Below are 13091 nucleotides of genomic sequence, written 5' to 3'. Positions count from 1 at the left end.
CTTCCTTCTACCACCCTCCCGTACAGGCCAGACTTGTGGAGTGCTTGGGATATTGTTGTCACATGCACACAGTGACCAGTCTTTGCCATACATGCCTGTAGCTCTTTCAAAGTTGCCATTGGCATCTTCGTGGCCTCTCTGATCAGTCTCCTTGCTTGGTCAAACAGTTGAGAGGGACGGCCTGACCAAGGCAAGGCATTGGTGGTACCATACACCTTCCACTTTTTAATGATTGTCTTGACTGTGCTCCAAGCAATATTCAAGGCCTTTGAAATATTTTTATACCCATACACTGATCTGTGCCTTTTCACAACTTTATCCCAGAGGTCTTTTGAAAGCTCCTTGGTACTCATGGTTGAGTCTTTGCTCTGAAATGCACTACCCAGCAGAGGAAACATATAGGAACAGCTGATTTTATTCTGATTTTTTTTTTTTTTTTTTTTTTGTATACTGAATCGAGGCTCGTGAAAGAGCTAAGACTTACTTCACAAACAAATCAACCAGACAAACAAAATATATAAAAAGAGGGAGTGGAAGACAGGATGGGGAAAGAAGGGGCAGCACACAAACACAACATTTGAGAGCAGGGAGATGTGTGGAAGGGAGAGGGCTTTGGGGGAGGAGGCATGGGAAGGGGGGGGGGGGGGGCGGAGGGAGAAGTATAAAACACAAGGACACCAAGGACTTCCAGGACAGAAGTTGTTATTTCAAAAAAGTGGAATTGGGGTGAAATTAGCGGGGGTAGAAAAGATCAAGGTTTTGGATGGGGGAAGATAAGAGATGGTGGTGAACAGCTGTTTTAAAGACCTGGAGGGTGGAGTGGGATTGAAGAAAGTGAGGGAGTTTGTTCCAGAGGTGGGAGAAAAGAGGAATGAAGGAGTGAAGGTGAGCAGAGAGTCTTGATTTTGGCAGTTTAACCATAAGAGGGTTGCAGGCAGATCTTGTGCGACCTGTAGGAATATTTGCGGGACAGAGCCCAGAGAGAGCTGGGGGGGGCAAGGCCAGAGAGGAGTCGGTAGAAGATGGAAAGACCACCAACCTGCCTGCGGTGAGTGAGTGAGAGGCCCTTGGAGTTAGCTTCATCGCGGGAGATTCCAATGATTCTGAATGCTTTGGTTTCAACAGCGTGAAGACGAGCTAGGTGTGAGGCAGGAGCACCAGCCCAGAGGGGAGAGCAGTATTCCATTGAGCTGCGGATGAAAGCCTTGTATGTGGTGAGGAGTTCAGGTGTGTCAAAGAAGGACTTCGCACGACGGAGGATGCCCAGTCGGCGACTGGCTTTGGAGGCCAGATTTGAAATGTGGTTTTCCCAGGAAAGATCATGGCAGATAGTGAGACCCAAAAGCTGGAGTGACAGAACTTCTTGGAGAGGATTATTCAGAAAGTGGATGGGAGGGTTGTCCAGTCGGTCTTTTCGGAGAGACATCGTAAGAGTGTGAGATTTGTCAGGATTGAAAGACATGTTCCACTTGTTTGCCCAGTCTGTGATTTTGTCCAGGTCTGCAGAGAGTGAGGAGGCTGCAGACTGCCGATCTGAGGGATGAAGAATGGAGCGACAGAGAGTAGAGTCATCAGCAAAGAGATAGAGAGGATTTTCAAGAGAGTCAGAGAGATCATTGATGAAGACCAGAAAAAGCACAGGGCCCAGAACACTGCCCTTGGGGAACTCCAGCCTGAACAGGAAGAGGAGATGAGAGAAACCCATTCAGGGCCACACGTTGACTACGACTAGAGAGGAAGTCCGCCAACCACGTGCGGAGATTTCCATGGATACCAAAAGAGGAGAGTTTGGTGAGCAGAGCGGGGTGCCAGACCGTATCGAAGGCACGTGATATGTCAAGGGAGACTGCTCTAATTTCCTGTTTGGCATTGAGGACCTCCATCCATTGTTGAGAAAGCAGAAGCAGCATGTCCAGAGTAGAGTGACCAGGTCTGAAACCAAATTGATGATCAGAGATCAAGCCATTGGAGAAGAGGAAAGATTTCATATCTGAAGCAATGATGGATTCCATGACTTTGCTGATAATTGGGAGAAGGCTGATTGGTCTGTAGTTGCTGGGATCTGTTTTTGCACCTTTTTTGTGCAAAGCAGTGATGTTGGCAGATTTCCAAGCAGATGGAAGATGACCTTGAGCAAAAGAGAGGGAGAAGAGAACAGAGAGAGGGAGTGAAAGAGCGGAAGAACAGGATTTTAGGACCCGTGGGCTGATGTCGTCAGGTCCAGTTGCAGAATCAGAATCAGAGTCGAGGGTTGACAGAAACTTTTCCACCTTGTCAGGAGGAAAGGACACAGAGTCCAGGAGCGGCTGGGTACGGTGGGTACAGAGAGGGATGGGTTTGGGACACAAGATTTAGAGGCAAACACAGAGTTGAGGCATTCAGCTTTTTCACGTGCGGAGTCAGCCGTGTGGCCGTTTGAGGTGAGGGAGGGGATGGAGGGGGAACAAACACCAGAAACAGATTTGACCAGACGCCACCAGGATTTGGAAGAGGGAGACAGATAAGAGAGTTTGGTCCTGAGAACGGAGAGATATTGTTTCCTGGCTCTCCTGAGGGTGGACACACACTTGTTTCGGGCTTTGTGAAAGGAAATGAGATTTCCTTCCGTTGGATTTGCTTTCCAGGAGACGAAGGCAAGTTGTTTCTGGGCAACAGCCTCACCACAAGATTCCGTGTACCATGGATGGGAGGAAGGGTATGACAACTGAAAACGAGATGGGATAAATCTGTGCATGAGAGAGAGCAATTTACTTTGGAAGAATTCCCAGGATGAGTTGATGTCAGAGGCGGTAGAGATGGGAGACCAGTCCAGATGATTGATGGCTGCTTGAAGACCATGCCAGTTGGCCTGAGTGAAATGCCAGCCTCGTCGACGCTGAGGAGGCTCTCTGAGAATGGTCAGAGAGATGTCCACTTTAACAAGCACAAGATCAGATGAGCCGATTGGAGCAGAAGAAGAGCAGCAGACATTTTTAGGGAAGTTAGTCATAACCAAGTCCAGAAGAGAAGATGCTCCGTTGACTGAGATCCGGGTCGGGAAATTGACAGATTGTGTCAGTCCCAGTGAGTCACAGAAGTCCTTTGCTGAAGAGCCATGAATAATCAGAATCACAACAATTTCTTGACATGCATGGACCGATTTTGTTCAAACTTAGAACAAAGACAACACCTGAGAGTATACATGTGCAGAAGATTTTGTTTTGTGATCAGACCAAAGATGGCTGACTAATGGACTTTAACTCTGTACAGCAAGATTATGAAAACTACGGGGGCTCCGTCATTTTATGACTTTTTCTTCTTGTTTATAATTGAAATATTTATTTTGTGTCATACAAAGTTCAGGCCTACGATTTGTCCATGCCAACCATTGTTCTGAATTTTGTTCATGCTAAACTGCGTGATTTATTTATTTATCTATCCGTGCCGATGTTTTGGGCCCAGTGTTGTTTCTTGCCCTGGATAACTGTCTTTCCTTCTTTGTAGATGATACCACTTTTTTCCGTTCCTTGCACCATTCCCAAAACAGGATGGTGGCAACTGCTCCTGTCTGTCTGTCTGTCTGTCTCTCTCTCTCTCTGTCTCTCTCTCTGTGTCTCTCTCTGTGTCTCTCTCTGTGTCTCTCTCTGTGTCTCTCTCTGTGTCTGTGTCTCTGTCTCTGTGTCTCTCTGTCTCTGTGTCTCTCTGTCTCTGTGTCTCTGTCTCTGTCTCTCTGTCTCTGTGTCTGTGTCTCTGTCTCTGTCTCTCTGTGTCTCTGTCTCTGTCTCTGTCTCTCTCTGTGTCCCTGTCTCTGTCTCTCTCTGTGTCCCTGTCTCTCTCTGTGTCTCTGTCTCTGTCTGTGTCTGTCTCTCTCTGTGTCTCTGTCTCTCTCTGTGTCTCTGTCTCTCTCTGTGTCTCTGTCTCTCTCTGTGTCTCTGTCTCTCTCTGTGTCTCTCTCTCTCTCTGTCTCTCTCTCTCTGCCCCTCTCTCTTTCTCTCTCTGCCCCACCCCCCCCCCCTTCTCTCCTCCCACCACTCTCTGTCTCTCTCTCTGTCTCTCTCTCTCTGCCCCTCTCTCTTCTCTCTCTCTGCCCAACCCCCCCCCCCCTTCTCTCCTCCCACCTCTCTCTCTCTCTCTCTCTCTCTCTGTCTCTCTCTCTCTCTGTCTCTCTCTCTCTGCCCCTCTCTCTCTCTCTCTCTCTCTGCCCCACCCCCGCCTTCTCTCCTCCCACCTCTCTCTCTCTCTCTGCCCCACCCCCCCTTCTCTCCTCCCACCTCTCTCTCTCTCTGTCTCTCTCTCTCTGCCCCTCTCTCTCTCTGCCCCACCCCCCCTTCTCTCCTCCCACCTCTCTCTCTCTCTGCCCCTCTCTCTCTCTCTCTCTCTCTGCCCCACCCCCCCCTTCTCTCCTCCCACCTCTCTCTCTCTCTCTCTCTGCCCCACCCCCCCTTCTCTCCTCCCACCTCTCTCTCTCTCTCTCTGTCTCTCTCTCTCTCTCTGCCCCACCCCTCCTTCTGTCCTTCTCTCCTCTCACTCTCACTCTCACTCTCAGTCCTCTCTCGACCTGAAAAGTATCACATGCTGGTGTGTCAATGGATTATCATTTAAACGGGACAAATCTCATACTGTCAGTCCGTCTATCCAGAAAGATTTTCTCATGAACTCGTCAACCACTGAAAGTTTCAGTCTCTGCCTCTCGGTCTTACTATCAGTCACAACCTCTCCTGAGAAGACGTAGGTATCAAAGCTGGCCATAGGTATCAAAGCTTTTGTCCGTGTCTCGATGGAATTCTTCTCTTCCCTAAAGGCCATGCCCCTGCTTCACCTCCTGGATGATGTGGAATCAAAAGCTCTTAACATAACATCTCCCACAAAAACAAAGAAGCTGAAATGCAAGGCCTGCAGCTCTGCCATCGCAGGCAGGTTGGTTGTCTTTTCTCGTTTCTACCGTCTCTTCACCAGTCTTACTTCCTCCCACCACTTTCAAACCCCGATCCTCCGGCACACACATGTTCTTCCAGAAACCTCGTCCTTGTTAAACTTTCAAAATCCAGACTTATTTCTTTAGGAACCACAATGTTGTTATCTTTAAAAACTACTATTGTTATTAGAACCTTACAATTTGCATGGCATCGTTTCTAGGCAATGACAACATCTCAGCCAAATATCGAGAGAATCGCAAGACGTCACTGCAAACCACTCATTGAATTGTCCTTATATTTATATATAATGAATAAAATATGTCTGCAGTTGTCCTTAATGGCTTTTTCTGTTGTGTTGGCATGCAGGAGTCTTGCTCGTGGGTCCTCCTGGAACCGGTAAAACGCTCTTGGCCCGCGCGGTGGCCGGTGAGGCGAGTGTTCCTTTTTACTACGCCTCTGGCTCAGAATTTGACGAGATGTTTGTGGGTGTCGGTGCGAGTCGGATCAGAAACCTTTTCCGTGAGTTTGACCAAATATATGGCGCACGGTGTGCAAAACTTGTATCTTGACCTTTTCTTCTGAAGGTGTGAGATTTCTGTACATGATGTACCGACTTGCTTCCCAAAGATATGGCTGGTTATCCAGTCCCAACTGATAAATGTTCATGATTTTTAGTTTTTTTTACCCTTTCCATTCATTTCACTCACTCCATTATGTGTGATATACATCCCTTGCTACCATCTGCCCACTCTGTATTAATCCTTATGACCGATATTCTGCTTCACATTGTAGGGGACGCCAAGGCGAATGCTCCTTGTGTTGTTTTCATCGACGAGCTTGATTCTGTGGGTGGAAAACGCATCGAGTCTCCCATGCACCCTTATTCTCGGCAGACCATCAACCAGCTCCTGGCTGAGCTTGACGGGTATGCCGTTTAATCTAAACTTTTCACCGATTTTAATTTGAGGTTGTAATACTTGGGCTTTTATGTGGAAGGGACCACATGGTGTCCAAATATTGTACTCTCTAAAACGGTGGTGGGGAACGTAATCTATTCAGAGGGATGCGGGTCCTACTCTCAAACATCTAGAAGGGCCTCAAGGCCCCCTTAACCTAAATTACAATACAAAATGAGAATAAATATTTTAATTATAAAAGATGCTCATTGTCTTCTTCTATCTTCTATTTATCTTCTTATCTTATCTTCTATCATCTATCTATATGTATAAAAGAAAGTTTTTGTTTGTTTGTCTGCATGCGCTAATCTCCTGAACGATGAAAGATCGGAGGAAACATCTAAAACAAAAAATGTCGGGACGGGCCCCGGGAAGGTTGTAGCCTAGGTGGCGAGGCCGCCTCGGCCGGGCTGGGCCCATTTCGCAATAAATTTTCTTCTTTCAAAATTCTCTTGAAGTACAACTTATGCACTTAATAGGAATATCTGACTGATTGCAGCACATGCTTTCAAAATTCTCTCTCGCGCGGCCCGACAGAAAAAAGAACAAGGAATCGTTGAGCACTAACTGATACTGGGCTCACGTCAGACCGATGTACAGAAGATTAAATTCATTCAAAAAGAACCCAGGCAAAGCCGGGTGCATTCAGCTAGTGTGTATATATATATATATATATATATATATATATATATATATATATATATATATATATATATATATATATATATATATATATATATATATATAATATATATATATATATATATATATATATATAATATATATATATATATATATATATATATATATATATATATATATATATATATATATATATATATATATATATATATTTTATACGAGGTGTTTTTATTACGTGTTTCTTCATGGCTGTGAGGGTGTTTTTAATTTTGTGGTGGTGAGGTTTTTATTACGTGTTTTATGGCTGTGAGGTGTTTTTATTACGTGTTTTATGGCTGTGAGGTGTTTTTAATTTCGTTGTGGTGAGGTGTTTTTATTACGTGTTTTATGGCTGTGAGGTGTTTTTAATTTCGTTGTGGTGAGGTGTTTTTATTACGTGTTTTATGGCTGTGAGGTGTTTTTAATTTCGTTGTGGTGAGGTGTTTTTATTACGTGTTTTATGGCTGTGAGGTGTTTTTATTACGTGCTTGATGGCTGTGAGGTGTTTTCAATTTCGTGGTGGTGAGGTGTTTTTAATTTCGTGGTGGTGGTGTTTTTATTACATGTTTTATGGTGGTGAGGTGTTTTGAATTACTTGGTGGTGAGGTGTTTTATTATCACATGGTGGTGAGGTGTTTTTAAATCACATGGTGGTGAGGTGTTTTGAATTACGTGGTGGTGAGGTATTTATAATTACGTGGTGGTGAGGTGTTTTTAATTAGGTGGTCGTGAGGTGTTTTTAATTAGTTGGTGATGAGGTGTTTTGAATTATGTGGTGGTGAGGTGTTTTGAATTAATTGGTGGTGAGGTGTTTTTAATTTTGTGGCTATGAGGTGTTTTTATTACGTGTTTTATGGCTGTGAGGTGTTTTTATTACGTGTTTTATGGCTGTGAGGTGTTTTTAATTTCGTGGTGGTGAGGTGTTTTTATTACGTGTTTTATGGCTGTGAGGTGTTTTTATTACGTGCTTGTTGGCTGTGAGGTGTTTTCAATTTCGTGGTGGTGAGGTGTTTTTAATTTCGTGGTGGTGAGGTGTTTTTATTATGTGTTTTATGGTGGTGAGGTGTTTTGAATTACTTGGTGGTGAGGTATTTTGAATTACGTGGTGGTGAGGTGTTTTGAATTACGTGGTGGTGCGGTGTTTTGAATTACTTTGTGGTGAGGTGGTATGAATTACGTGGTGGTGAGGTGTAATCGTCCCAAACTTCCAGTCTGCACCTACCCCTCCCCTATGTATGTGCTGAGGGGTTCTTTCTTGAAAAAAAAACATTCAACCGAAATCTTCAACCAAAATTGCCTATAAAAATGTAATATCACAAACAACAAATACATTTGTGCAAAGTAATTGTTTGTATTTTGATTGGTGAAAATCATGACAACACAGCAACTCAGGTACAGTCATTAGCCTCAGCTAAAATAAGGCCGGTCCTCAGTATCGACGCTGCTCGCCTCACCAAGCTAGTGTGTGTGTGTATATGTATGTATGTATATATATATATATATATATACACACCTCACCAACACATACATACATACATATATATATATATATATATATATATATATATATATATATATATATATATATATATATATATATATATATACATACATATATATATATATATATATATATATATATATATATATGTGAAGAATCAGCTCTTCGTTTGCAAAAGAAGTCCACAATAGCCTGGAATGGCGCAGTTTTTTATTAAAGCCAACTTATACGGATCCGGAGGAGACCGACGTCTACAGCAATCTACAGCAAGAACATGCCACGTCAAGCCTTCCTGAAAACACATTGATTCCCAGTCCATTTATATAGGGACACGTTTTATCAGGAAATCTCCGAGGGAACAAACAACACTGGGAGAGGTTCCTCCCACCGTTATCATTCGGGGGAGTCAGCCCGTCCTTATCAATTGTTTTTCTGGGCTCCGAGAAAACAGAACTATAACTCACAAAGAGAAGAGTGTATGCTTAGCCAAACAAACCCATATATTTTATGGGTTTGTGTATATGAGTAATCCAAAGCATGTTTATACAGAGTCATGCGTTGCTGAGATTAAAACAAAATATATATGGTTAACGATCATGTCATTCTATTACGCAAAAACAAGCGCATGTGGGCGTGGTTTTACGACCAGCCTCGAAAAGCACACGTATACAATTTGTTCAGCCTGACCTCATTTTAAGCTTTTTCCTCATCCAAAACTAAAACGAAGCAAAAACCCTTTATTTACTTTATGAAATAGCATTTTTAGACATCATATAAATCATAACACATTAGCACCCAACGTCTATAACTGAACTTTAGGCAATAACAAATCTACTACTTGACATTCCTTCCTCTTGTCTCGTCGAGACAAAGTATCTTAAGAGACAACGTGCCACATCGGGCTTTATTGAAAAATAATTGTGTAATGCGGGTATTGAAAAAATAATTGTAATGCGGGTATCTCCCAAGGGCATATCGTGCGCCCAAAGCGCCTCGCCCGTGCATTTGGCGAACGTGTCGTGTGGTGCGTGCTCGGAGCCTGAGGGCTCAAAACATGAAAGTTCATTAACGTTTCGGATCCACAACGAAGACGTCTGGTCCAGATGAGGTTCTGCTCCGCCAGAGGGTGCATCACTTCCCCTGCGGAACTGGCTCCCCCCACCCTTTGCAGACGCAGTCCTTGCAGATCTTCGAAGTTAATCAACGGTCATGCCCATGAGGTCCCTCACGTGTTGCTGTTCTGGGGAATACAAAATGTCGTCAGTATCTTGTGTCTCAATTTCCTGGTCAGGGTACAGAGCGTAAAAATCCGAATCCGAATCACTTGAAGCAAAGAGATCCGCAACATGTGGATCAAAGAGATCCGAAACATTTGGATCAAAGAGATCCGAAACATTTGAAGAAAAGAGAGGGACTTCCTTTATGTCAAAGTCTCCCATGGGCGCCTGGTCGGCTTGCGGGTCTAGGACATCCGCGTCGGGTCCCTCGACCGCCAGACCCAGTGTCGCAATCAGATCCATAGTTGGGTCGGAAGGGGGCGTGCAGCTGTCAGCTTGTAATACATAAGCAGCGTTAGCCAGTACACGCAAGGGGTTTATAGCACAAGTATCACAGTCATCACATACACCGTTACAGGCAGCAGCCAGTTCCCACATGGGATCCACACAAGTATCACAGTTGCCACAAAATTCAATACAATTTTCTGGAGCGCTGGTCGCAACTGCCTTGTTGAAGGACCCGTTCAGGTCGACGGCCTCTGTGGTCAGAGCCATAGTTGTTGTCGGCGGCTTCTTCACTTTCCATCCTGTAAAATACTTTCTCATACAGAGGAGGACTAGAGATTTCATTAGTGCCCCCCAAATTACTACCCCGATTATCACAGCCAGTGCGGTCAATAACCACTTCACTATGGTGCCCGTCCATCCCTGGAACCAGTCAGTGAGCCAGCTAAATGTATAAGAATTTTCGCGCGCGATCCGATCGATCGTCAGGGCGTGGCTAGTTTCCCTTAGTCTCACTATTGCGGCTGACACTCCTTCAGATGGATCGGGTATGTAAGTGCAACATTTTCCCTCTATAATTCCGCATACCCCTCCTTTCTCTGCCAGGAGCATGTCCAAAGCCACCCGATTCTGCATCACCATTGTACGCATGTGAATTACCGTGTCCAATAGTATGTCATGAGCCGTAGCGGTGTCGTTTGCCACCTTTTCTAGGGCCAAAGCCAATTTATCTATCCGGAAACTATCCATGACTGTGCCCGCTCCTGGGAAGAAGAAACCAAACACCTTTTCCCATAGACTCCCGTGTAGTTTAGTGGTTCCATCTTCATTCATGACTGACCTCTTATTACGCCTGTCCAAGGACTTTGGGTCTAGCTCATCCAGTATCTCAACGTCAGGAAGGACTGAACCCAGATAACATGTGCCCCCCCAATTATTTGGTAAATAGGGGTAAGCCTTGTCGCCGCATATAAACATTGTCCCATGGGGTGGGACCAGGTGGGTGGATAAGCACTGGAGTCCCTTTACCACCCCATTAATCCTACTAACCCCCCTAGAGAATGTTATAGCCGTTATGTTGTGGTTGCGTTTATCTTGCAGTACTATTCGTAATGTAATCCCCGAGCTCCCTTGTCCCAGCTTCCCGGGGAGAGTGTAGGCGCATTCTGATTCTCCCATACGCAAGTGGCCGGAACCCTGGAGGCAGACCCTCCCTTTCTGTGGTTTGACCCAGACGGGGGCAGGCCTCTCGGCCACATGGGCAATCATTGACGGGCGATAATTAAATTGTCGATTGCAACTCTTGCCGTTGTCAACCCCTTCTCTTTCCAGCGTGGTGACTAAACATGGGGAATCGATAGGTTGTGAGCAGAGGTCATTGAGGGACAAGGGTAGCACTATCATGTGTATTCCTGTGGTGCCTGCTTGGGGAAAGCGCATGCACGACCAGCAGTGTGTCCTATTTTGAATTGTTGCCACCTCTCTGGCCACTTTCCAATATGTGTTTTCCCCCTTCTTTGGGGCCTTATTCTGGGGGTGTGGCGTGAGTATGTATTCGATGCCTGGTGTGTATTTAGTTTCGCCCCTGGCCGCGCCAGGGGTCCAGACGCTGCACCGGACCTGCATGGTCATGTCTTTCCCTAGGCGTGTGCGTGTTTGTAGCTTAAAATCAGGGGTTCCCCATTGGTATCCTGGTTGGGCCAAGGTCTTAATGCTAGCTTGCCCGTCTTCCCGGAACTCTCGTTGCTTTTGTAGTACCATGCCAACGCGTCCAGGCCCTGCCGACAGTGCTAGCCAATTTATGTTCACCCAATTTGTGTGCAGGGCTTTCTGTTCGAAACATGGTGGTGATACTCTTTGTCCCCATGTTACGGTGAGGTGTCGGGTTTCGTTTTCGCATCTATTGGAATCGGAGTTTCCCCTAGCTGCTGTCGCTATCAATAGTATTGTACCTATGATTAGGCCCATCCTTACTGTGTTCTGGGGGTGTGGTGTCTGGTGCTTGTATGGCCAACTTACAGTGCGTGGCGTGGATCCACGAAGTCTTGCCCTCGCAAAAGACTGCCGTTGGTGTAGTCAGCAACACCTGGACTGGTCCCTTCCACCTTGGTTCCAAGGCGTTCTTGCAGGTGAAGTGCTCCACGAACACCTGGTCTTTTTCCTCTGGTGGAACACCTGGTCCACAAGTCTCCTGGGAGCGCCTGGTCTACAGGTCTCCAATTTCCTAATCCACTTTTTTCCCAAGTGGATCCAATTTTATTCAATATTCAATTTTTAAATTCAATCCCATTTAATCCAGTCCAATTCAAATTAAATTCCATCCTTCTCTCAGCATCCCATTACCTGTTTCCAACATCAATAAAAATAAAATTATAAAATTAATAAAAAATCAATCATCTCAACTCTCAAATCGAATCAAAAAATAAAAATAAACGAAAATTACTTCAGTGAGAGTTTCAACTAGAATTAACACAAACAAACCACCATTAACCTCCATTAACACAAACAAACCACCATTAACCTCCATTAACACAAACAAACCACCATTAACCTCCATTAACCTCCCCCTATTATTTATTTATTTTCACGAATAAACAAATAATAGAAATAACCTGGTCTACTTCCAATTTCAATTCTGGTCAGTTCTGGTGTCTGGTCACACACAATGTTTTCCTCACCCACTGTGATTCGCTCAAAATAGATTCTCACTGTTATGTCTGAAATTAAGCTACCCTACTGGGTATTCGTGAAGGGGGTCCATCTTTCCCAACCCCTTCCTTCACACCAGCCACTTCACGTTGTCCACCATACTCACTGAATTGTCATCAATTCTGAAATTCGTCTCATGAAAACACATCCCAGAGTCTAGTGTAACAGCCAGACAAACACATAGACACGCTGAAGACCCCAGGGTACCCATCAAACTAGCTTGTCCCCAGATCAACAACACAGCGAAACATGTAAGTTTACTAAAATAATCACTTACTCATAACTAATACTCATACCACTAATTACTCATACCAATACTTACTTAAAATAATGTAATATCCCAATCTTCGCCCTTTATGCAAATCGAAGCACCCCGGACAACCCACGACCAATATCAACCACTGTAGCCGCCTTCCCCTCCAGGCAGCCACACACAGCCACATACATCTCCATCCACGTCACACAAGACAACAGCCAACGAGTGTGTCCACCACACAGAAACCTTTGGCAATGCAACAACCGAACACCCAGACAACCAACAACAAAACCCAATCCATCTCCATGGCTCATCAAGCAGTTCCAACTTAATCCAGCTTCACATACCGATTTCCCCAAAAACTCGTGAAACTTCACCCCCATTTTGGAAAAACCCTGGACTAAACCCTGACACCCTAAATAACTTCAGACCCATCTCCAATCTACCCTTTCTGTCAAAAGTTTTGGAACGTGCTGTGGCCACTCAACTCAAACATCACCACTCTGCCAATAACCTGTATGAAACATCCCAATCCGGATTCTGCTCCAGCCACAGTACTGAAACTGCTCTCCTCAAAATCACCAGCGACCT

General features: G+C 44.9%; 1 protein-coding gene across 1 annotated transcript in view; it reads left to right on the top strand.

Moving 5' to 3' along the window:
* Positions 1-13091, top strand: part of YME1L1 (YME1 like 1 ATPase) — a 94797-nt gene that overhangs the window by 37097 nt on the left and 44609 nt on the right. The window contains exons 10-11 of the mRNA XM_068126066.2: positions 5262-5414; positions 5688-5820. Coding sequence (XP_067982167.1) covers positions 5262-5414; positions 5688-5820 — 286 coding nt within the window. The remainder of the gene's footprint in view (positions 1-5261; positions 5415-5687; positions 5821-13091) is intronic.

Source organism: Myxine glutinosa, chromosome 10, assembly GCF_964187855.1.
Source record: "Myxine glutinosa chromosome 10, kmMyxGlut1.1, whole genome shotgun sequence".
In the NCBI taxonomy this organism is placed as follows: Eukaryota; Metazoa; Chordata; class Myxini; order Myxiniformes; family Myxinidae; genus Myxine; species Myxine glutinosa.
The sequence above is the reverse complement of the archived record's forward strand: the minus strand, read 5'-3'. Positions and strand labels throughout refer to the sequence as shown.